General features: G+C 46.8%; 1 protein-coding gene across 3 annotated transcripts in view; it reads right to left on the bottom strand.

Moving 5' to 3' along the window:
- Positions 1-2356: 2356 nt before the first annotated feature.
- The window catches only part of Iqsec2 (IQ motif and Sec7 domain ArfGEF 2), a 79288-nt gene continuing 56119 nt past the window's right edge, over positions 2357-25525 (bottom strand). Inside the window, exons 4-15 of one of the 3 annotated variants that reach the window (XM_041647676.1) lie at positions 25042-25443; positions 19159-20054; positions 17460-17621; positions 16892-17014; positions 15501-15667; positions 12072-12211; positions 11038-11163; positions 8617-8716; positions 7749-7910; positions 5733-5906; positions 5200-5249; positions 2357-4630 (exon numbers count right to left, since the gene is read on the bottom strand). In XM_041647676.1, coding sequence (XP_041503610.1) covers positions 3665-4630; positions 5200-5249; positions 5733-5906; positions 7749-7910; positions 8617-8716; positions 11038-11163; positions 12072-12211; positions 15501-15667; positions 16892-17014; positions 17460-17621; positions 19159-20054; positions 25042-25443 — 3468 coding nt within the window. In that variant the 3' untranslated portion in view covers positions 2357-3664. The remainder of the gene's footprint in view (positions 4631-5199; positions 5250-5732; positions 5907-7748; positions 7911-8616; positions 8717-11037; positions 11164-12071; positions 12212-15500; positions 15668-16891; positions 17015-17459; positions 17622-19158; positions 20055-25041; positions 25444-25525) is intronic. The other 2 variants (XM_041647677.1, XM_041647678.1) reach the window with 2 other exon arrangements.

The raw sequence follows: 25525 nt of genomic DNA, 5'->3' as shown, positions 1-25525 counted from the left end.
TCTGCAACTGTTTTTAATTTTAAAAATTCCATTCATCAATTAATTGTGTGTATGTGTTTGTGCAGCAAACGAGAGGGGAAGACTTCTGAGATCTTGGCTAGGACATCCTGTAAAGAACTGCTAACTTTTGCACTTATTTCTGTAGGTGGCTGAGAACAGCTGGCTGACTGTGTGTCAAGAGGTAGGCATTTCACGTGCATCAGCTAACAGTTGTACTGCAAGACTTTTATCTCCATTCTAGAGGTCAAATACCAGGCTCTGAGGGGTCAGGTGAATGGGTCAGTATCTAAGTGCTAAAGGCTAAACTTTGCCAAGATAGAGCCAATCTCTAGCTGAAATGGGAAAAAAATTGGGTGAGAACAAGGATAGTCTAGCTTAACCAATCGAGGAAGAAACCAATACATGCTGTGCGGACTCCACATCTGGGCTCTTCACACTCGCATCCAGTTCATAGGGAGGCACCAAATGCTTATATGGCTCTAACAGCTGTTTCTTTGTGTAGCCTTTCAGCATGCTTTACCAGGAAGAAAACAAAGGCACTGATCCAAGAAGTACAGGCTCACCTAAACCATTCACCTTTGCACATTCTAGGAAAGCAGCGAAACTATCAGCTCAGTTGTCTGGGACCTTGCTGCCTCTAAGAGCCATTACACTGCCCCATTCTTTCTGTGCTAGGTTGAGGCCCAGGGTATAACTAACTACTGGTGCTAGCAATGGCTCCATTTTATAGCGAAGCAACTTGGGCCAGTGGAAATGGGTTGGGGTTACAAGAAAACCTCACCTCGACTTGCTGTGTGGCCTGTCTCCTCTGTAAAGGAAAGACAGCTATTTGTTAGTTAATATCCTAAGTATATACGCAGAGCTCATAGAAAGTATCTGGACCTGGGTCTTCTTGGCTCAAGTCACCTCCCTGCTATCAAGAACAAAAATATGGCCAGTCATTGTATAGAGGGTCAGTAGCAGGGGTTTCAAGGCAAAACCAGGCCAGTCACAGCAAGAGTGACAGAGGCCACACGCTTTCCACATAGTCAAACTCTAGAAAGAAGATAAGAGAACTAACTTGCTGAATACCTACACCATCCGAGGTGCTTGCCATTGATCACTTCATGCAGTTATCACAATTCCATGTAGCTATAACTAGCCTGGCAGAAATGAAGAAGATACTCTTTTTCCAAAGAAAGGAAGAGAGAGAGAGAGAGAGAGAGAGAGAGAGAGAGAGAGAGAGAGAGAGAGTCTTTTTCTTTTGGTTTTTCAAGACAGGGTTTCTCTGTAGCTTTGGAAGCCTGTTCTAGAACTCTGGTTCTGTAAACCAGGCTGGCCTTGAACTCACAGAGATCTGCGTGCCTCCTCTACCTCCTGATTGCTGGGATTAAAATCATGTACCACCACCACCCGGTTTATTTTATTTCCACTTATGCATATGTGTGTATCCATATATAAATATAAACAAGTGAGTGTGTCGGATCCCCCCCCCCAAATTGTGGAGTTACAGACAGTTATGAGCCACCATTTGGGTGCTGGGAATCAAACTCCAGTCCTTTGCAAGAATAGGAAGTACTTTTAATCTCCGAGCCTTTTCTCCACCCTGAATATTTTATTAAAGAGACACTTGTGTCTCTCAATCTAACTATCAGATTATTTAAACAATGTGCCTCAAAGAAAGGGAATTTTTCCAGGAATCTCATGCCAGAACTTGTCTCCAGGAAAGAGGTTTTCCCCAGTTCTAACCACCTTACAGGAAGAGACTGAAGCCCAGACAAGGAAGGGTCAATGGTGGCTGGAACCACACCTTGACCTGGACTGTTTTGTGCCTATCCATGTTCCTATTTAAAACTTTGACCTCCCTTCAGGACCCTGAAGATAGACTTGGCGGGGGGGGGGGGGGGTAGTGGGGGGGGAGGTGTCTCTTTATCCCTCTTTGTAATATGGTCACACCGAATAAATCTCTTTTTCATTCTGCTTTCCACTTTTAATTTGGCTGTTTTAATTGGCTTAATGAAGACAAGTGGCTGAACCTGACTTGGGGCACAGGTTGTGACCACCAAGTTCGATAGCATAACAATGTATGGTCATCCCAAATTGTAAACTGAAGTGACAAAGACTTGGATCATTCTCTGAAACTCTTGTGCCTAAGGGAAAACCTCAGGATGTGTACTAGTTCAATGCCAAAGTCCACACCCCTGCCACTGTCGTGCAGACAGAAAACCTACCCTCATCTACCCCCCCACCCAACTGCAGCATTTTGCGTGCCCAGTTGTCTGAACTACGATTAGCACATCACCTCCCCGAACTAGTACCTCTCTCCATGGGCTCTACAGTGGGGAAGGGGGCATAAGTAGGAAGCAGAAGCCAGAGGTGAGCACAAGGTCTTTTATGAGGCATCAAATATACATTCTTATATACAAGGAGGGAAAAAGACAATGCCTGAATCCCCGCTCCGCTCCTCTCCATATAGTCCCTCCCACCAATGCCCTCCCACAACCTGAAGCCCCAGGGACCCTTTGACATAGAGGGTCCATCTGTCTGTCTGTACTGCAGCCCATACTTGACAGGGGAGAGGAAGGCAGGGACTGTGAAAGGAGCTGCTGGATGTGTAGGGCAAGAAGAGGAGCTGGGACTTGTAAAAAATATATTTATAATAAATAAACAGGACTGCAGAGGGGCTGGCGAGGCAGTGGAGTTTTGATGAACAAGAGGGGCTTGGGCATTCTGGCTCGCAGCCCCAGCTCTGATGGCTTCAATCTCTGCCTCAGGAAGGACATCTTGGTGGTCCTCTGGGAGTCTTTCCCCAGGGCTGATGCTGGGTGCCCTGCCCCAGTGAGATATGTGTGGGTGATATCTGTAAAGTGCATTGTCTTCAGTTGTAGGTGGGAAAAGAAGAAGGAATGGGGGGGGCATGCAATATGGGTGAGGGAGGGCAGTACCCTTCTCATCCCAGACCTGAGCCCCCCCCTCCACAAAAAACCTGTCTGGACTTTGATCAGGATAAGAACATTGCAGGGCAAGGCAAATTCCTGAAGCCAAAGAGGTCTGGGCTGTGGCCTATTAGGAGGGCACACACAGACTGGCTCAAGAGAGGGAAGCAGTGCCCTCGGTGGGGGCCAGCACAAGCGGGGTTCCACCCACAGAGTACATGGACAGTCTGTGTCCTCCAGCAGGCAGAAAGACACATGGAGGCGTGTGGCTAGGCCCTGAGGTTCAGCCACAGCTCTACAGAGCTCTCTCCTAGCCTCACACAGCCAGAGGAGCTCTGGGGAAGCCTTCACCCCCACGGCTCCAGAAGCCTGCCTTCTCCACCAGCTTGTAAGGACGCTCCCCTCTGCCCAGAGGTCTGAGACCACCAACTAGGCCTCCAGGGACCAGAAAGAGAAGAGAGGAAGATAGGAAAGGGAGGACAAGGACTAAGGAGAGGCCCTTACCACTTGCCAGCACTGCAGTGCCCTAAGTTCAGGCTACAAGTGGCAAGGGCCCTCCAATCTGAAAGGAAACCCCATGACAAGTGCTAGGGGTTAGAAGAAGGGGCTGGAGAGATGGAGGAAGTGGAAAGAAGGACGCTGCTGAGTGTATATATATTTTGAAAAAACTGAGGAAGAAGAGAGGGGCAAGGTCCCTCTCCTGTGGACTTCCCCAGACTATCTGTTCCCCAGTACACTCATTCCATTCCTCAAACCACAGTGCTGATCCGGCTTGGCTTGGCCTTGGGGTTTGCACTGGGTGGATTAGCCGTGCCAGGGGGCCCAGAGGCGTGCAGTGGGCCATGGGGGGAGGTGGGTGGGAGGGGTGAATGTGGGGTGTGAGGGGAAGGTGGGGGCAGGGGCGGGTAGGAGGGGTGAGGGGGGATGGGTGAGTGTGGTGACAGTGGTGACTGGGGGTGGTGAGGGTGGGAGTAGGATCCCCCTGGTGGCCGGGACCCAGGGCCCCCAGCTGCACCTGCTGCTGGCATCATCTGTGGGTGGTGACTGAAGATGAAGTGCTTAGGGCCCTGTTTATGGGCAGGCGGGTGCTGTGGAGCAGGACTGTACAGGGGTAATGGGGATGTGGGCTGGTGCAAGGGGTGGCGGCCATGTGGAGCAAACTGAGGGTGTCCTCCAGCCCCTCGTCTTGGGGCTCTGCCTGGCCGGCCCAAGGTATAATGCTGGGGTCCTGGAACTGGGCCATGGGCATGGAAGTGTCGATGTGGCCCCACAGGTGGGGCTGAGGCAGGTGGTGGTGGAATGGAGCCCAGTGTGGGCAGGGGTGGAGGCTGCTGAGGGGGTGGAGGCAGAGGGGGTTGCTGGGATGGGAGGTAGGGTGGTGGGGTAGGGCCCGGTCCTTGGCAATACTGGGCATGCAGGGCCTGAAGCTTGGACTGCCCATCAGGTAGCACCCCCATGCCACCATGGCTGTGACCATGGTGGTGGTGGTGATGGTGGTGGTGGGTGGAGGAAGCGGATGAAGACGAGGCAGAGGCCTGGCCTGTTGGCGGTGGTGGCATCTGGAAGGGCCCTTTGCCTCTCTTGCTTCCAAATAGGGAGCCCAGGAAAGATGAGGAGTTCGAGACTGGCCTCTGGCTCTTGTACTCCTCTGGCGGCGGGGGTGGGGGCGGAGGTGGCATCCTCTGGTGAGGGCGTGGACTGCTAATAACAGACCCCTGAAACGGGGGAGGGAGGGAAGTCAGGCCAGTCTACATATCTAAACCCCCAGCCCTAAACTCCACCCCTGTCCCTGAAGCTGGAGCAACAAGGACCCCCAAAGTAACAGCAAAAACCAAACAGCAGTCCTGTATTTGTGGCCAGCTCTGCGGACACATCCACTACCTCAGTTGAATCTCAGAGGGCAGAGGAAGAATCAGTAGGACCTCCTTCTCATGACCATTTCTCAGGCCAAGAAAATGTTAGGCCTAGAGAGGCAGAGTGACTCGCTCAGGGTCAAAGAGCAGGATTTGGAGGTTAAAGTTTCTCGAGGCCCAAGTCCAAGGGCATCCCTATTTGGAGTTGGCCCTGGGGTTAAGAAGGGACATGGGAGAGTGGAAGACAGACTGAGAGACAGGCAGAGTGAGGACAGAGTGAGGACAGATGGAGAAAGTGGTTGGCTGGGAGAGGCAGCCATATGGTACCCAGCACGGAAGAGGGGTAGGCAACAGGTCCCCTCCTCCTCTGGGGCTCCATGGCCAGGGCAGGGCTCATGCAGAAAATGAGTGGGGCAGGAGCTGACACTTACTTCGATGGTGCTGTCCAGCGATCCCACGCTGTTACGCCGCCCCCGCTTCCCTGCACCCACAAGCAAGGAGCCCAGCGTCAGAGCAGCAACCCTCCCTCCCCACCCTGCTGGGCTCCAGAGCTGGGCACCAGGCCTAGGTCCCTCCCAGGGACAGACACCCCATTACCCCTTTCCCCCATTAAAGAGGGGGAGGTAGGGAGGAAGAGAGGTTGAGAAGGAGGAAAGAGAGGAGGAAAATATGGAGGAGAGGCAGTAAAGGAGAGACAGAAGAGGGAAAAGAGGAGAGGGGCAGAGTCTGTGGCCCCACTTTATACTCCCTGGCAGAAACCCTGGGCCCCACCTGTTCTGACCTGGCTACCAGGCCCCCTGTGACATAGTGCCCAGGGCTCTGAATGAAGGCTGTGTGTGTGTGTGTGTGTGTGTGTGTGTGTGTGTGTGTGTGTGTGTGTGATGGAGGAAGGCCAGTGACAGGAGGCAAAGAGGACACCTGGTCCCACATCTCCCCAACCAGGGAAGGGGCCCAAAACACTTACCTGCATCAGAGAGGTCTCGCAGGGAACTACTGAGTGCACCCCGCTTGAGCCCATCGCCTGCCCCATAAGTGTCCTCCAGACTACTGCGGGCCAGAGTCCCATTCACTGAGTCCTTGGCTCCTCCAGGCTGTGAGGCATTAGGTCGCATCATACCTTTCTGCTTCTCCAGCTCCGCTGGGTAGCAGTGGAGAAAATGGGAAAAGGTCAGGAATAACATTGAGAACCCACCTGATTGACTGGCAGCCCACCTCGGTTTTCCTCCCTCCTTCTGCTCCCCCAAGCTTTCTACCTTACCCCCATCCCCGTAGTACTTTTCCCCTCTAAACTACAACTCTATCTTCAAAGCTCCTTAGGTGCCCAGCCCATCCTATGCCACTGAACCCTTCTTTTGCTTTCCTCCCTATAAGTGCCCCCTCTTCTTGTTTCCTCTCCCTCTTCTTGTCCGTCATTTCTTTACCCTGTTGTAGATAGGCCTCCCTAAACACCCCTGCCCTTTAAACAAGAGCTTTGCAACAGATGGTTCACAGGAAGGATGGGAAGGCCCTTCTAGCCTATGGTGAAAGACAGTCCTTTCAATGTTCATGCAGTTCTCAAACGCCTTGCTTCATAGCAGAGAAGCTCTCGGAAGAGCAAGGGCACGAAACTGCCGGGAATCAAAGCCTTTATTATGTGCTAGGCAGAATGCTGGGGACAGCACATACCTGATCCCACTCATTCCACATTATGAGCATAGTCTACATTATGCAGGAGAACCTGAGAACTTGACAAGTTATAGAGTTTGCTCAGGGTTAGACAGTTGAAATCGGTGAAGCGAACATTCTAAAAGCAGGTCTATCTTGCTCTACTGCCTCCCTCCCCATACCTCCAATGAGGTCAGGAAAACTCCAGTCTAGTGGGCCTCTCCTTATCTTGATATGGCTAATCTCTTGCCTTACATCTCCCCAGCGGCTCCAGGTCTCTACTGAACTGATACTCTGCCTTGCTGGCTGCAGACCTATCAAGGTCTGTTTCTCTCTGCCTTCTTTCTCCTCAATGCCATGTTACTATGATTGCTTAGCTTGGAGAACAGAAACCTTGAAGGGCATCAAGAAGAATGAGATATAATCATTATTTTCTATAGCCCATGATCAAAATAACTTGGTGTAGGTCCTGGGTATTGAGCTGGACCTCAGTTTGGGAGCTGATATTGAGGAGAGGAGACAGGGAATGGTATTGTTGAACACCATGAATGCACTGGTCTCTCCTCTCTTCCTCTCCTTCAACTTCAACTTCTCCCTCTCTTCCCCTCTTCCACTTTCTCTCCCTCTCCTCTCATTGTGACAGAGACTCAATACATTGCCACAGCTGGCCTGGGAACTTGAAATCTTCCTGTTTCAGCCTTCCCAGTACTGAGATTACAGATGTGCAACCACTGTGTCTGGCTCTTTGCCAAACTCACTGAAGATTTCTTTTTCTTTTTCTTTTTTTTCTTTCTTTTTTGAGCTTATGTAGGAGTTTTGTTGAGATGAAGGGAGTGGGGAAAGGAAGGGAGAAGGAGAAATACAGAGAGAAAGAAGAAGAGGTAAGGACCAGCCTGTCTCTTTAGAAGAGCAGTGGGAAAGAACTGTGAAGATTTCTTTATTCCTGTTATCTGAACAAAGGGTTCAGAGGGCTGCGGAACTCACCCAAGTTTGCCCAGCTAACAAATAGCAGACATAAAGTATGAAGCTACAGTCCTAACTCTTATGCCCTGAGTCTCCCTTCAATAGAAGAAAAAGTTGGCTCATGATGAGAGAGAGGATGGGTGTGGAGGTCCCGGCATAGACTCACAATGGCTGGAATAATAATCTGAGGTAAGGAAGTAATGACCTTCTTGTCTCTGAAAGTATTCAGGCAGAAGGTGAGAGGTTCCTGGAATGAAGGTAGGAAGGTTGGGCAAACTAGCCCTTAACTCTGCGGTTGTCAGAAGACAGGATTCTTGGTGTCTGTGGGGCACTGTATAATGACGGGAGAAGGAGTCATGCTGTAGCTACTCACATTCCACACGGTACTTCTCCATCTCTTGCACCTCAGCAATGGACTCCCGCAGGTCAGAGGTAAAGCGCAACCTGTCTTGGAGGCTAGGAGCATTGAAGATGATGAGGACTTTTCGTTCCCCTCCAGGTACCGCGGACAGTAACTTGATCCCAAACTGATAATCTGCGGCAATGGGAGGGGACAGGAGAAGCTGGGTATTTTTGTCAGGTTTGAAGCAAAGTGGCTAAGACTAGAAACTGAGAAATGATCCAACCCACTCCCTACTACTGCCAACCATCTGAGACAGAGTCGTGCTATTTGCCTAGTCTCAAATTCCTGGGCTCAAGTAACTTTTTTGTCTCTGCCTCTCAAATACTTCCCTACACATCACCCTGTACACTGTGGCAATTATTTCTGTAACACCCAACTCTGAAGTGCCTCAAGCATCTTCAGTGCTTTCCCTTTGTCCCCGAACTCCTGGTAGCCTTGGCAACCTTATACCAGACTCCAGGATGGAAAGGCAAACATAATTCTAAACTGCTTTCTAGAAACCTTTTCCTTTATCCCTCTGCCTCTCACAATGACTTCGCTCTCTTGAATGACACTCAAGCATGCTCTTGTTCTCAGTTCAGCACTTCAAGCATGGGGTGGCTTCCACATCTGCTCACTAAGGAATATATAAAACATTGCTATTCCAGGTTCTCCAGGGGCCACACCCAAATCATACTCCATTCTAGTTTTCCTTCCATTCTTGGACAAGTAGATACTTTGGAGACTTTAAAGCAGTTGTAGAGGAGGACTTCAAAGGCTGGAAGCTCGTGTAGACGAAGGGTGAGCATGGGCTCTGATAAACCCTGGGATGCATGCTCGGGTTCAGAAGGGGACTCACATGAGTTCTGGAAGAGCTGCATGTGCATCTCCACCAGGGGAAAGGACTGACGGAAGCTGTAAGTCACCAAGATCTTCTTCTTCTGGAAAATTTTGGTGACCTTTGGCAAACAAGGGTGGGAAAAAGATAAGAGGCTGGGTTTAGGGTGGGGAATTTCCAAGTGATACCCATTTCTAGTAAGCACCTTCCGCACCCATTCCCTGTAACAGACATGCACACATGAGCACACATACCCACAAGGGAGAACTGAAACTTGAGGAAGAGAGAGGTGGGAGAAAACGCAAGTTTGTGACATTGTGAGCATATATAAACACCCGCAACTTTTAAAGGAACTAAATGAATGCTGGTCCCTCCAGGAAGCTCGTCGCAATACCTCACACAGACTTCTGTTTCCATCTTCTGAGCTTCCAGGGTGCAGGTTCTGGTCCTATACCTTTTCCCTTGTCAGACTCTATGGTAGTTCTGAATATGTGATTGCTCCCTGATGGCCTAGAGGGCAGGGGCTCTAGTTTTCAGGTTCTTTCACCTACCTCAACCTCCACCATCAAGAGCTAGTGCATAACAGCAACTCCTGCCTAGCCTATGAACAGACTTAAAGATCTCTCGCCAACCCAAAGTCTTTAGGCTTTCTGGATTTTACACTAACATAAGCTCAGATAATTTGCAAGTGACTATTTTATTTCATTTATTTTGTATGCTGGGAATGAAACTTGGAGCCAGACAAGTAACTCTACCACAAAACTATAGCCCCTTCCTCTACAAATGGCTCTTAAAACAAGCATTTGATTTTAGGTTGGTTACAGTGCACAATGATGTCAAACACTTTTTGGCAGGGATGTGGTGTGGTGTTTGAGATAAGGCCTCCATCACATAACCCAGTCTGACCTTAGCTTCCTGTTCCTTTTGCCTCCATATCCCAAATACTTTAGGTGACAGGGGTTTATCACCACACCATGTTATAAAACACATTTTAGGTCCTAGTGAGTCCCTGAGAACAAGGACTGAGTCTGATTTCTCTCCATGTGCTCAATAGCCAGCATAGAGCTCCATACACAGAGGGGCGTCAGTGCATGAAGGGCATCTAACAGTGACTCAGTACCTGTGTGGGCCAGGCATACCTCTTGACAATGTGATTGTCTCTAAACCCTCTTCTCTTTTGTAGGGCTGGGAATGGAACCGAGATCCTTGCATATGCTAAGCAAGCGCTCTACTACTAAACTGTGTTGCCAGGCACTGAGTTCTTAGTTCATCTTCTCAACAACTCCGGGAAATAAGGGTCAGCACTATTTCATGAAGCAAGCAACTAAGGTTTGGAAAGGATGTTGGAGGCAATTTGTCTAGAGTGGTAATTCTCAACTGGAGAGAGTACAGAACAACGTCTGGAGAAGAAGACGCTGCCTTCTTTTCTTTTCTTCCCTGAAGAAGATGTTCTCTAAATCTCCCACCCATCTTTCTCTCTTTTGCTTTTCTCTGGAGAATACATTTTTTTTTGGTTGGAGGTTTGCTGTTAGCTTCTAGTAGCTATCCCAGAGTGGTGTTAAAATACTACAGTGCACAAGACAGACCCCTGAAAGAAAGGATTGTCTGCCTCAAAATATTAACAGTGCCAAGACTGAGAAACGCTGCTGTGAAGGAGAGAAGACCAAGGAAGGAACAGGGTTGCTGTTCTCAAATCCCTGGATTACTGTCTCAGAACAGAGGGGGGAATACTTATTGTGTTCCCAAGAAACGGTGAGGAACTTGAGTAGGAGGTGAACCCCATTAGGAGGCAAATTCTAGCCTGGTGTGGCGGTGCCCGTCTTTAATCCTAGCATTCCAGAGGCAGAGGCCAGTGGATTTCTGTGAGTGTGAGGCTAACCTGGTCTACATAGTGCATTCCAGGACAGTTAGAGCTGTACAGTGAGACCCTGTATTAGAAAAACAAAACAAAATAAAAACAAACCCACCCCCTCTCCCCCAAAAGCCCACAACGGATTCTAGCAGTCAGGGCTAAGCCATCTTGAAGAGTGGTTCTTGTCCAGGAAATCCTGAAAATCCCTTCAGATCCACAGAATCCAACAAATCCATCACTAAAAGATGTGGTGTGCCGCTGTACCAGTGACATGCTTGTTTTAATCACTTCCAGCATCAAGACAACAGAAAGGTCCGCAGGGCCGCAGATTCACAACCCTCTACTTCCTACTACCTCCCAGATTATAGGTCTATCATTTCCCCGCAATCCTCACATTGTCTGCCCTGGTGTGGCTGTCACCACAGCAAAATGAAAGAAAATTAGGGCCAGAGAAGGGCTGTGCCTTACTCGAGACCACGCAGATGGCATGCTGCAGCGTTCCAACCACACTCCACATAGCACGGTTGGCACCAGAGCCAACAGCTGTGCTGACTATCTCCCTCCCATTTCCTTCTGCCCAATGCCCATACCACAAGGAGGTCATTGAAGAGGAAAACTTCCCGCTGATGCAGCCCCAGTCTCTGGGGGCGGTTTGGATCTGGCACCTCATAGAGCTGGCAACAGCAAACCAGTCGACGGTGAGGAAGAGACAGGACCTGGATAGATGTGGAAAAATAGTTGTCAGCAAGGCCATCCCAGCAGTTTTAGGCCTCTGGCACCTTAACAAGACAGAATGTACACCTGATACATATCTGTCACCCTGACACAAAGAATATAAACAACGAAGTCCTTTAAGCTTTCCTGCCACCTTGTTTTTGTCCCAATAGCACCCTTTGTCTGAAAAGCTTTTCGTGTCCAGCTTTTTCAAATCACAATTCCAGGCCGGGCGATGGTGGCGCACGCCTTTAATCCCAGCACTCGGGAGGCAGAGACAGGCGGATCTCTGTGAGTTCGAGACCAGCCTGGTCTACAGAGTTAGTTCCAGGACAGGCTCCAAAGCCACAGAGAAATCCTGTCTCAAAAAAAAAAAAAAAAACAAATCACAATTCCAAAGTTATTTTCCAAGAAGTCTTTCTAACTTCCCTTGCCTTAAAATGGCCTCTCCCTGATTTCTGTTCCTCTAAATTAGACCACGAGGCAGAAGCATTATGTGTCTTTGCCTTGGAACCTCACTAATCTCTGAGTGCCCCTAAAGACAGAAATTGTGTCTGATTCATATCTATGTCTCTAGATTTCAGTAAAAAAATCAAGGATAAGGCATCCATAAATGTTTGTTGGCCAAAATATCTGTTTGTTTGTTTTTTTTTTAGAAAATATTAGCTTGACTCTTCTTACTTGGGATGGGCAGACAAAACCATAGATGAGAAGAAAATACTTACACAGCACCTACTATGAACTTTGCAATATACTAGATGCATTTACATGGAGAATCTCCCATAATCTGTACCATGATCCCTAAGGAATATAATATCTTCCACTTCATTTTACAGGTAAGGGCAACCTGGGCCTGGAGGGGGGGGGGAATAACCTACCACACAACACTGTCCCCTCCCCAGGCACTCACCGGTTTCTTGCCAACAATCATGCGCTCCACAGCCTGCACCTGGGACACATGGTCATCATTGGTCCGCAGTTCACGACCTTGGATGCGCTGGTAGATGCCTACCAGGAGGTCTCTGGGGATGTCTTCACCATTGTCAACCCCTACATGGAAAGTGTAACACAGGAGTATGTCACATCAATATGGAGGGTAGGCAGTAGGGGGATCTCCATAATATCCCACACCCAGCATGAACCGTAGCAAAAACAAAACAACAGAACAAACAAACAAAAAAAAAACCCAGTGAGTATTCTTAGTCTTTTAGCTATGAATGGGACAGGGAAGGTGCCTTTAAACAAAAGAGCCAATTACTTTTTTAGCCAGGGTAGGGATTTTGTCTAAACAACTTATAACACACTGCAATTAAGACAAGCAGGTACTACCTTTTACCTTCCATGGTTTTTGTTTTAAGATTTATTTATTGTTTTTTATGTATATGAGTGTTTTGTCTGTACGCATGCTTGTGTACCATGTTGGCCTGCTGTCTTCAGAGGTCAAAGGTGGGTATTGGATCCCCTGGAACTGCAGTTACAGACAGTTGTAAGCCACCATGTGGGTACTGGGAATTGCACTCGGGTCCTCTGAAAGAGCAGTCAGTACTTTTAACTGCTGAGCCATCACTCCAGCCATCCCCCACTCCCACCCTCCTCCTATCTGCCTCTACTTCCTAAGTGCTACGATTAAGTACGCTCTTAACTGGGACTATTACTTGAAAATAATATTCAGAGTTAGTAAGAATCTGAGGAATTTGGAGTGTACACTAATATAACAGTTTCAGAAACTAATCTAGCAAGAGCCTAAATATTCAAACCTATCAATTCTTTTCCAAAGAATCTATCCTAAGGAATTATTCAGAAATATATGTGAGATTGATGTTAAAGAATGTTCACCGAGTGCTATTTGTGGAGAAATTCAGAAACAGCTTAATTTCTAACAATAGAGAAATAGCTAAGTAAATAATAGTTTATCTATAAACTTGATGTTTACCAAAATATTTCAATAATATGAGACAATCCCTGTAGCAAGTTAAGTAAAAAGAGTAAGATAATAAACTACATGAGGAGCCAGGTGGTGGTAGTGCGCGCCTTTAATCCCAGCACTCGGAAGGCAGAGGATCTCTTGTGAGTTCGAGGCCAGCCTGGTCTACAAGAGCTAGTTCCAGGGCAGGCAACAAAGTGACACAGAGAAACCCTGTCTCTAAAACCCCCCCAAAAAAATTAAAAATAAAATAAACTACATGAGGACCAGAGAGATGACTGAGCAGGTAGGGATGCCTGCTGCTAAGTCTCATGGTTTGAGTTCCATCCCCAGAAGCCACATGGTGGAAGAAGAGAACAAACTCCTGAAAGCTGTCCTCTGACCTCCACATGAATACTGTGACATGTGTATACCCACATGTAACACACACACACACACACACACACACACACACACACACCAATAAACAAATAAATGTAAGGAGAAAATAATTTTGGCAGTGGTGAGCACTAAACCCAGGGAGGGGCCTCATGAATATTAAGTACTGTTGCTGAAATATAGCCTCATGCCCCACATTCCTAAAATAGACATGTATTGCTTTCATTTGTTTGTTTGCTTATTTATTCAATAATTGGAGGAAATACATGGTTACACACACACCCACCCACATCATCCCTCCATATCCATGGGAGATTTGTCCCAAGATCTTCCATCAATTCCCAAATCCAAGGATGCTCATGTTTCATATATAAAATAGGACAGTCAAGTATGGTTGCTAAGTGGTAAGGTGTTAATTGATCTTGTTAAAATGGAGTGGTATTTTCATATAACCTATGTACATTCTCTTGTTAGTTTAAATAATTTGTATGTTACTTCAATATTTACTGCAATGCTAATGCTATGTAAACAGTGGTTTTACTGTATTATTTGGGGATAATGATAAGAAAAAGTTTATACATGTTCAGTACAGACACAAGTTTTTTTTCTAGATGTTCTCAGTCTACAGTTGGTTGAATTCATGGATGAAGAACCCACAGGTATGGAAGACTGACTGTATACATGGTGAGCATATGTATATGGTTGAATGAATAATGGCAAGATTATGGGAAACAGCTCTGGGTGCCCTCAAATCTAACTTGCTCTTCCTAAGTCCACTGTCTTTCTCCACTCTTGACTGTGTGCTGAGTGAAACCTTTTCACTCTTCTCTTTAAAGCTTCTGCTAGGAAAAAATGACTTCTTGTTTGGGAAATACCATACTTCTTCCTTGCACAAGTGCTAAAAGTACATTCTTCTCCCCACTGTTTTTTTTTATCTTAGCTGCCAGACAGCTTTAAAGCCTCCAGCAACATAAATTATGACAGTCAGCAACTTTGTCTTGCTCTCCCCATCTCTATTTCCCTCCTTTCATTGCTTTTGAAATAATCATAGTATCTGTGCCATTTTAGTAGGCTGCTCTTTGGTGAGAGCTAGGGCTTGACATCGTTACAATAAACCAAAAGCACAGATCAAAGTGGCATCATTTATCTGGCATTGGAAGACCTCAGAGACGGGATCTGCCTGACCTTCCCAAGTGTTCGTCTAGCCCATCTCAGTTGATCTCTAAACAACCTCACATTTTCTTCCGTCTGGGCCTTTGTTGTCTTCTCTGCCAGGTAAGCCCTCCTCTATTTTTAGTCTGTCATTTCAAGGCTCACCTTAAAATACAACTCCTCTGGGAAGTCAGTAGGAGGTAAGAGCTCCTTCCTTTGAATTCTGGTTGTCTTTTTGGCCTCTTTGACATCACTGTTCACTTTCTGTCTCATCGTGGTTATCTAGGCACTACATGGCAGTCTCTCCCTCACGATGGAAGAGCTCTAAGAACAGAGCCTATAGCAGACTCCCCTCCATTGTCCTTGGTACTCATTTTACTAGGTACTCATTAAACATCCAGTAAGTGTCAGCTGGCTGACCGACTGGATGAATGAATGAATAAATTAATGGAGGTAAAGGTATCTAAATGAGTCTTTATGGGTGTAAGTAGGAAAGACAAGGAGAGCGCTAATAAGGGTGAAGGACGTGAGTGAATAAAATAGTTTAATAAGAGTCAGGCTATCTGTATTTCTTTGTTTTCTGAGACAGAGTCATATTCTACAACCTGAGTCAATACCTAGGAAATAGCTGCTCGGAGAGTGGGTTTGTCTTTGCAGTTCTTGCACATGCTAGGTAAGCACTCAGTACTGAGCTACCCACACAGCCTGGCAAGTAACTGTTGGAGTGAATTGCTAAGTGAACAGCCTGGGGACATCCAGCCATGAGATAAAGTGACAAAGGCTAATTTACAATGACATCTGGGATCTCTCACCACACTCCCATCCCCACCCTAATTTCTTTTCTCTGGTGGCGGACAAGAAAAGTAAATGGGAAATTCTGCTCACCTCTCAGGTTCTTAATGAAGTCATCCAGTTTCATCTTGCGTTCAGCCTTGACGCTGGGGCTGTACATGTCGGTATTGAGGAGGATGATGGCAAAAGCAAGGATGAAGATGGTGTCTGGGTTCCGGAACTGGCGTACAAGGGCAGGGTTACAGACACAGTACCGCTGGCTGTGAGACAACAAGGGTCAAGTCTAGATGCAGGTGCCAGCAATCTCCACCTGCCCACAATTTGCCCAAGTTGCCATCATAATCCCTTTCCTTCAAGAAACACTCCCTTAGTACTTGAAGTCTGTCCTCTTCCATTTTCCCCAATAGTACCATGAAAAACCATAATCACTAACTTCTTGGAACTTTTCCAGGAGACTTAATGTACATTGTCCCATGCAGTTGATCACACCACTGCATGAATGCTAGTGCCCCATTTCTTTGGCTATGTAGCAATGGAGGTTGAACCTTGGGCCTTGAGCATGCTAAGCATTTGCTCTATCACTAAACCACACCTCCAACTCCCAAGCAGTCCTGTTTTACACAGGATATAATGAAGGTTCAGAGTGGTGAGGTAACTCGGCCAGGCAATAGAGCCAGTGAGTGGTAAAGCTGGGATGAAACAGATCATCTGTCAAAGCAAATCTTTCGCCCATAATGGAAAATGAGTTCTCAGCAATTCCTCCGTCTCCCCTGTAAATGCTCCAAAGCAGTGGAGCAAGATTTAGACCCAGCTCAGTTTGATCTTCAAAGCATTTAGGGCTGAGTATAGATACCACGACTTTAGAAACATGCAAGTTCAAATCCTGGTTCAGCTAACTTACTCTAATGTCCCTAAACTTGAGATTTGTCATCTACAAAACAGAAATACCAATAGAAGAATCTACCTCATAGAATGGTAGCCCCTCCCCCCCCTTTTTTTTCAGTACAGGACACAGAAACCAAAGAGTCATAGCCATGCAACAGGCAAATGCTCGATCACTGATCTACACACCCAGATCCACGAATGTTACCATTTACTACTGATGTTGCACTTATTAATGTGCCTGTATCTCAATTGCTAGAGCTAGATACTTTAATATATATCAGAGCTATATTCACTATCTCCAAACCTTACAAATGCCTCTCAAGATGAGATTTATCATTTCTGGATTTTTGCTTATTTGGTTAGTTTTTGTTTTGGTTTGCTTCTTTGAGATAGGGTTTTTCTATGTATCCCTGGCTGTCCTGAAACTCACTCTGTAGACCAGGCTGGCCTTGAACTCAGAGATCCTCCTGTCTCTTCCCTCTCCACACCTGACCTTCATTTCTGTTTAGTGGAAGAAAATTAAAATGCAGAGAAGCATCTTGTGGAAATAGGGCCCCAAAGAAGAAAAGGGCAGCTTCAGGAGTGGGAAGCAGGCACACCTGAAAGCTTCAATGAGTCGCTCCACTTTCTGGGCCTCACCCTGAACTCGAATATGGGATTGGAACTTCCTGAGTGCATCATCCAGATCCATAGAGGAGAAGTCCATCTCGTCCACCACACAGCTGAAAAGTAAAGAGTCAGGGTGGGTGGTGGCACTCTTCATTTCTCTACGTAAACCACTGGCCCACCCACTTGCATAAGCAGCCCCGCACTCCCACTGACATGCTTCCAAACTCTGGACTGAGTGAAGCTGAAGTAAGAAAACTGAAGGCACATGGTCACTTAGAGTGCTTTCCATTAGTCTATTCGTTTCAGTGATGGGAAACTGAGGCCCAAAGCAAACTATTAGGTGAGTACGCCCTGCGGAGAGCCACTCTTAGAAGACTTTAGGAATAGGGTCAAGAGAGAGAAGACCTTTTAGGAGCAGAGGTGTATGGAAACAGGAAAATCTAGTCATCTTGTTTTAAAAAGTTTATCTGAGCAAAAAAGACAGACTGCCCCCTTTCTCCCTCCTGCCTTCCTTTTCCAGGAATCCCTAGCCTGCCTGCCCCATGTTGGGGTCCTCACTCCAACACATCTCTGTTGAACTGCTTCTGCCGGTTCCCCAGGAATTCCCCTATCATCTGCCGGCTCAGGCCTTTCCGCTCCAGGATGAAGTGAGCCACCCCCACAGGAGTGTCTGACAGGAAACCTCGCTCAATCAAATACTGGATACCCTTCTCTGGCTTCCTGCAAAAAGAGAAGAGGTAGGTCAGATAGTTGTTCCTCTAGAACTGCACCTGGTCCCATTTCTAGAACTAAGCAAGGCTTCAGAGAGCCAAGGGTCTATAATGTGGTCCAGCTCCTCTCGGGTACAGATAAAAACATCACAACATAAGAGTAAACTACATTCCATCTCACAGAGTTTCAAAATTCCAAGGTATCCATCCATCCTCACACCACTTTCCTCTTTTACTGGAGGCATACCACAGGTGGAGGAAAAGAAGCATCGAAATGAGAGCCTACTTTCGTCAGGATCATCCCAGCAACCGTCAGACTGTCTTGAGAAAAGGCCTGAGCTCTAGACCAAGACTGCTTCTCAGAACCCTCAGGACAGGGAAGAAGTGACGAGGTTACTTGTTCCGTGTCCTACATCCTACCCAGCCTCTGAGGCTTTTTCTACTGATGAGGTGCCTCCAATGTTTACAGAGACTGGGACCAAAACATCTGGGTTGGAATTATCCGACATGCAGAACCTGAATGTCTTAGGACTCCCATGAAACCAAAAATTGGAAGTTTGGACTTTGATGTCCCGGAGTTTCTGAATAATCACTTTCTGCATGGCTTTGGACAGCCTCTTTTATTTCTCCAGGTCTCACTTCCTTATCTCTAAAATAAGAACACTCCTACCAGCCTTGCTGAGTTATTGTGAAAATTAAACATAGGTGGCAGTGTTTAACAGACTATAAAGATGAGAGGTATTACATCAAATGCCTTCCATTATATCTAATGTTGTCTAATTACATATTATGTTTTCTAATTATTTTCCAATCAAATGCCACACTCTTACCCCCATTCCTCAGCACCTGGCAGAGGACCAGGCACTCAGAAAGAGCTTAGTCACTGTTAGTCATTCCAGCCTGCTGCCAAATACACAACCCTACTTACAGAAAGATGAGAAAACCTGAAGCCCAAAAAAGGACCACAGGTTACCTAAGGCTAGACAGTGAGTGAACAGGCAGATTAGGGGTCTTAGTCTGGGGTTCTTTATATTCTAGACGGCCTCCCCTCTGGAAGGGGGATATAGGGATGATAACACCTGGAAGTCATTTTGGGGAAACATCTTGCCATCTTGCTCAAGATCATACAAACAGATACTGAAAGCACAGGACCCGAACATAGGCATGTGTGTGTGTGTGGGGGTGTCTCTCTATTCGGTAACCTTGTTTTTCCCCCTTGGTTTCTTAGTTTGGTTAATTGTCTTTTGAGACAGGGTTTACTCTGTAGCCTAAACTGGCCTGGTGCTCCCAACAGAGACTAGGCTGTCTTCTAACTTACGGCAACCCCTTTGACTAAAGTCTACTGAGTGCTAAGATTTCCAGGCAACAGCTACTGTTCCCTTCTGCCAACCTTCTACTAGTCCTCATCCCTGGGCATCTGGGGAGAAATACCATTTCACCAGATGATAGGCTGGCATAACCAAGGTCACTGCTTGGAGCTAGGTCCTCAAACAAGGTGCCTAGACAGGATGGGAAGAGGCAAGGAGGCTAGAACTGAGAGCACATACTTATTGAAGAGGTTGAGGCCAATTCTGTAATGCCGCCTCTGTACCACATCATTGTTGAAGGCTGGCGAGTCCCAGCTGTGCCTTGTTTCCCTCTGGTAGGTCTGCTTGCACAGGCCACTGGCTGGAGGTTCCCTCAGGCTATCCCGGGACGAGGAGCCAGAGCTGCAGTTGATGGTCTCATTGGAGTTGCTGGAGCTCTCGAGGCTCTCATTGTCTCCACCGTCAGAGTTCTCACCTGCTGCCTCACACTTCCCCAACCTCCGACCCCCAGCCACACCACTGGGCCCAGTGCCACTATTGGGGGCTGGCGGCAGGGGCCCTGGTGGGGCTGGAGCTGGACCCTCAGGGGCAGGGTAGTGGCGGTGTGGGATTGGGGCCCTGCCTGGTGGCCCCTTATGCTTCAGGGTCCCATGGGGGCTGCAGCCATCAGCCTCATACACCAGCTGGCGGTGGACAGAGCCGCGATCTGAGCGGTCACTCAGGTCTACAGAACTGTCACTGGGAGGCTCAATGGTAAGGAGGGGAAGGTGTGCGGCCCGGAGCCGGAAATCCCGGCACTCCAAGCACCCAGGAGCCCTGCGAGTGCCTTCCTCACGGCTACCATCTTCCCGGGTCCCTGGTGGCATCGGTGGAGGAACTGGTGGGAGGGGAGCTGGTGCCCAGAACTCAGGGCGGCTCTGGGGTGGGGGCTCTGTGCTGGGCAGTCGCTCAGGTGATGGAGGAGGAACTGGGTCATCCAAGTAGAGGGGAAGGTCACTGAAGGAGGTGGCTGAGCTGTCCTCTTGATGTTCCTTTGGTTCCCGCTTTTCCATCTGGGTTGACCCTTGCTCCTCAGACATAGGCCCTGATGGGTGGCAGTTCAGGGCCTCATCGATGGATTCAGCCAGAGATTTAACCTGCACACAGTGAAAGGTGAAGAGGGAAAGGGAGGAAAGATAAAGGGAGGAATGGTACAAGGATCAGAGGAGAGAAGAAGAAAAGGAAAGGCATGGAAAGCTCCCTGGTGTGTCAGCTAAGAACACAGGTGCTTGGGTCCCCCCTTCCCCGCCCACAGGCTCTTTATTTTAAACTTTTAAAATATTTATTTATTTATTTATTTTGTGTGTATGTGTGTTTTGCCTGCATGTATGTCTGTATACCACATGTGTGCCTGGTGCCAGTGGAGACCAGAAAAGGGTATCAAATTCCCTGAAACTGGAGTTATACAGGGTCACGAATGACCATGTGGTGCTGGGAATCAAACCTGCCACCTCTCCAGCCACTTATTATTATTTCATATGTATGTATATTTTTATTGAAAATAAATTTATCTTCACACAATACATCTGATCACAGTTTCCCCTCACCAACTCCTCCCAGATCCTCCCTACCCACCCAACTCCATGCCTTCTTTCTCTCTTTAGAAAACCAAAAAACAAACAAACCAGAAAAATAATTTATTTTTTTTTTTTTTTTTTTTTAGAAATATTTATTTATTATGTATACAATATTCTGTTTGTGTGTATGTCTCCAGGCCAGAAGAGGGCACCAGACCTCATTACAGATGGTTGTGAGCCACCATGTGGTTGCTGGGAATTGAACTCAGGACCTTTGGAAGAGCAGGCGATGCTCTTAACCACTGAGCCATCTCTCCAGCCCCCAGAAAAATAATTTAAAAAAACAAAGAAAAAGCACAAGAAACACACACATGCCCAATCAAAGCCCATAAAAACACAAAATCAGAAACCATAATATACAAGCAAAAGACCAGTTAGACAAAAAAAAAAAGACCAAACAGAGCAATATGAGACAAGAAGTCTACAAAAATACTGTTGTGTTCATTGTGTGTTGTCCATCCCTTTATTTTGCAAAGAAACCCATAGGTTCTTAATAATTTACAAAATAACTCCCAGGAAGTCACTGTGAGTTCACAGGGCTAGGACTAACAATGACAAGATGCCTTTTTGGACACTTCAGTATGTCAATCTCATGTCAACCCAAGTTAAATACTACCTCCCCACTATTCAAGCCACACTCTTACCTCTGTCAATACCATCTCAACTCCCATGCAGGGAAAGCCCCAAATCTCAGCTTCCTCCCAGGGCTCTCTGTGTCAATATCTCTTAGGAAATCCACAATATTTACTCTTGAGAATCTGAACTACACCTAGTAACTCTTCCTCCCTGTACACCTAGCTTCCAAACTGGCCCCTAATAACCTCTTTCTCCTGGCATTCATAATCTTAGATACCACACTGCCCCCCAATTGGTCTGTGTGGCTCACAATAGACGTATGATATTTCTATAAGGAGACTGTCGAATATTACAAATTCTGTCTTGCATGTTCCCTTTGACTTGTTCTCCTTCAGACTCCTCGCCCAAGGGAAGCCACACTGTGAACAGTCCTAAAGGAGAGGAACTGCCAGCAAAGGAGTTACCCTGCCAGCCCCAGTCCAGTCTTCTGAGACTGTGTACTACACAGCTTGAGAGCAGCCTCCAGAGAGACCCGGAAGCAAATCATCAAGCCACGCCCCTCACAGTTTCCTGGCCCTCAGAAACTGCATAATAAATGTTTCTTGGTGTGTGTGTATGTGTGTGTGTGTACACATCTGTAATTATAGCAGTCCGTGTGTATGTGTATGTGTCTGTATGTTACACACCTGTAATTATAGCACTCCAGAGGCTAAGCCAGGAGGACCTCAAGTTTGAGGCCAACATAGGCTATTCAATGTGACTCTATTCAGGTCAATTCTAATGTCAGTTTTTTAAAATTTGTTTAAAAATGTATTATGACTGTGTCTGTGATTATATGGGTGTGGGCATGTAAGCCACAGCATGTATGTAAAGGTCAGAGGACAGCTTTGTGGCACTGGTCCCTCTTTCTACCTTACATAGGCTCCAGGGATTGAATTCTAGTCAACAGGTTTGCACAGAAAACTCACTGGCCCCTAAGGTCACTTTAGAGTTACTAAATTTTGGGGTAGTTCACTGTACAGAAATAGGTAAGTAATACATTTTCCCCACCCCTGATGTAGACAGCATGGAGTGCTAGGATTAGGCCTGGTTCTTCTGCATCTTCCATCAGGTGGTATTCTCCTGTTCTCTATTCTCCCCTTGAGGAATAGGTGCAAGCTGAGTTTCTATTTTAGATCAGCTACTGCTTGACACAGAAAAGGTGCTTAATTATCATAGAAATGAATGGGAGGGTGATACAGCTCTTCCCTTCATGCCTCTTTCCATCCCTCCATCTGTTCGCTAGCCTCAGAGAAACATGCATAGGCCAATGATAGGGTCAGATAACAGAGTTTAGGTCACAGGGATTTCTTTTATAAAGCTTCATTCACTCAACAATTTCAACCAAGCACCTCCTCAGTTTTAGGAGAAAAAAAACAACTTAGCAGTTACCACATGCCAGGTGCTTTCCCTGTGGTACCTGGTTGAGATGCATTTTTCACCATAGCTCTAAAACAGCACTAAAAAGAAAGCTTTATCTCCTTTTTGTTGCTCAGAAGGTCATACAGCTGGGAATTGGCACAACTGGGATTTTCTCCCGGGAAGCCATGCTAAAATATCCTCAGCTTAGAACGACCTCCCATTCCACTCACTGCCATGCCCATTCCTAGCTCCATGGTTTTTGCTGATGCAATCAATACCTGAGCAAACAATGCCCCCTTCAACATCTCTAAGTAGCTACATCTTTTCAGTCCTGTCAGGCCTAGTTACAATGCTGTTTTCTCCAAGAAACTTCTCTGGGCCTCCCAGAATCTCTTCTGGTTCTGAACACATTCTGTTTTGGAGATGACCATGCACCTATATGTCTTCTACTGTCTACCAGACTGGAAGATCCTGGAAAACATGGACCGGAGTTCAAGTCTCAGCCTAGTGTCCTCTACCTCACAGATCTGTTGTGAAGTATACAGAGTACCTGGCATCGAGCAGGTACTATCTGTCAGTAAACCCTTTATTTGCTATTATATCGAATTTCAAACAGTGGGAACCTTTTGTTTTCTTATTTGTTCTATATACTCATTTTTATTGCTTTATTGCACTTAAGGTGTGTGTGTGTGTGCACACGTACATGCACATGTGCATACGTGCAGGTGAGAGGAAAACGTTCAAGAATCATTTCTTAGGGCTGAAGAGAGCACTGGCTCATCTGTTGTTACTTTTCTAGCCCAAAGTTTCAAAGTCCTTCCACAATCCTCCCGAAAATATGGTCACGTTTGTCACAGCAATATCCAATGAACCTTGTACCAATTTCTATTTTAGTTAGGGTTTCTATTGCTGTGATAAAACTATGAGCAAAAGCAACTTGTGGAGGAAAGGGTTTATTTTATTTTACATTGTGTCCATCATCCATGGAAGTCAGACCAGAAACTCGAGGCAGGAGCTAATGTAAAAGCCACGGAGGAGTGCTGCTTACTGGCTTGCTCCCCATGACTGGCTCAGATTTCTTTCTTTCTTCTTTCTTTCTTTCTTTCTTTCTTTCTTTCTTTCTTTCTTTCTTTCTTTCTTTCTTTCTCTCTCTCTCTCTCTCTCTCTCTCTCTCTCTCTTTCTTTCTTTCTTTCTTTCGTTCATTTGTTTGGTTTGGTTTAGTTTTTCAAGACAGGGTATCTCTGTATAGCCCTGGCTGTACTGGAACTCACTCTGTAGATCAGGCTGGCCTTGAACTCGGAGTTCCGCCTGCCTCTGCCTCCTGAGTGCTGGGATTAAAGGCATGCGCCACCACCTCCTGGCTCAACCTGCTTTTTATAGTATCCAGGACCACCAGCCCAGGGGTGGCACAGCCTACTGTTAGCTGGGCCCTCCAATACCACTCATCAATCAAGGAAATGCCTCACTGGACGACGGTGCCATGGTGGTCCCACGGACCAATCTGATATGGGCATCTTCTCAACTAAGGTTTCGTCTTCTGAAATGACTCTATCTGTCAAGTTGATATAAAACTAGCAGCACAACAGTTAAGAGCACTCATTAGTCTTTTACAGGACCCAAGTTCAGTTCCCAGTACCCATGGGTGGGTGGCTCACTATCATTCATAATTCCAGTTTCATGGGATCAGACACCCTCTTTTGAATGCGACAGGTATCAGGTGTGCACATGGTACACATACATACATGTAGGCAAAACACCCAAACATATAAAAGAAAATAAATAAATCTTTTTATAAATCTGTTTTTATGGACTGGAGAAATGGCTCAGTGATTGAGAATATATACCTGCTCTTGCAGAAGACTGGAATTTGGTTCCCAGTACCCATGCCAGATACCTCATAACCGTCTTTAACTCTAGCTCCAGGGAACCTGACATTCTTTGTTAGCCTCCTTGGGCAACTGTACACACCTGGCACACACGACAGATACACAAACATAAAAATAATCAAAATAAACGATCTGTTCTCTCCTTCCACAGTAGGGGTTCTGGAGACCAAATTTAGGGCAGCAAGCTTGGCAGCAAGCGCTTTCACCCACTGAGCCATCTTATTGGAACCCATATCCTAACATGCTTGTTTTAGCAGCATAATTTTTTTTTTCCCTAACAGTACTGGAGATGAAACACAGGACCTGGGACATGCCAGATAAGTGCTCCTACTACTGAATTACATCACTGCCTTAGGGGTTTTTGGTGTTTTGTTTTGTTTGTTTTTTTTAACATAGGTGCTCCTAGTCCTCCTGCCTCAGTTCTGCCAATGCTTCAATTACAGGTAAACACTCAGCTGTAATTTTTTCTCATGTTAACAATTCTCTCTCACCACTCTCAAAGTCTCAATTAAAATCACTGCTGTTTGTTGCTATTAAGTGCTCAGTAGTGCAAATTCTTGCAGTTTGGAAAATAGATAAAGAAGTAGGAGATGCAGCCAGAGCCTGGGAATGGAGAAGAAAGGCCCCTTTCAGGGCTCCTGACCTGTTTGGAGAAGGAGTTCTCGAGCTCTGTGATGTCATTAGAAAACTCTCCAGATGTGGTGACTGAACTTCCACCACCATCGATGCCCCCACCACAGGAGCCTCCATAGGGGAGACCCCGGTCAAGCCGGTGGCTCCGGGCACCAGCCATGGCACCCTCGTCCAGTGAGGCAGGCTTGCCCTCGAAGTATGCAGGGTTCTGTGCTTTTTCGTACTCCTCAAAAGAGAACTGCATCCGCATGTTGGACAAGATGATGCGGCGGGACATGCGGCTCTCTGAAGCTGAGCTGCGCAGCCGCTCAAAGTTCTTATTCATACGATACTGGCGAAAAGCTGTCTGGATGGTCCTGGCAGCCCTGCGGCTCAGGAAGGAGCCCCCATACTTCCTCTCCAGCATTTCCACCTGTCAGAGGAACAAGTTTAGAAAGTTGCCAGAGCCTCATGGCCTTGGTCCTTAACCATACCCCGCTCAAGTCACAACTAAC

This window comes from Microtus oregoni, unplaced genomic scaffold (assembly GCF_018167655.1).
Source record: "Microtus oregoni isolate MIOR12 unplaced genomic scaffold, Mior012 000207F_ref0000254, whole genome shotgun sequence".
Lineage (NCBI taxonomy): Eukaryota > Metazoa > Chordata > Mammalia > Rodentia > Cricetidae > Microtus > Microtus oregoni.
The sequence above is the reverse complement of the archived record's forward strand: the minus strand, read 5'-3'. Positions and strand labels throughout refer to the sequence as shown.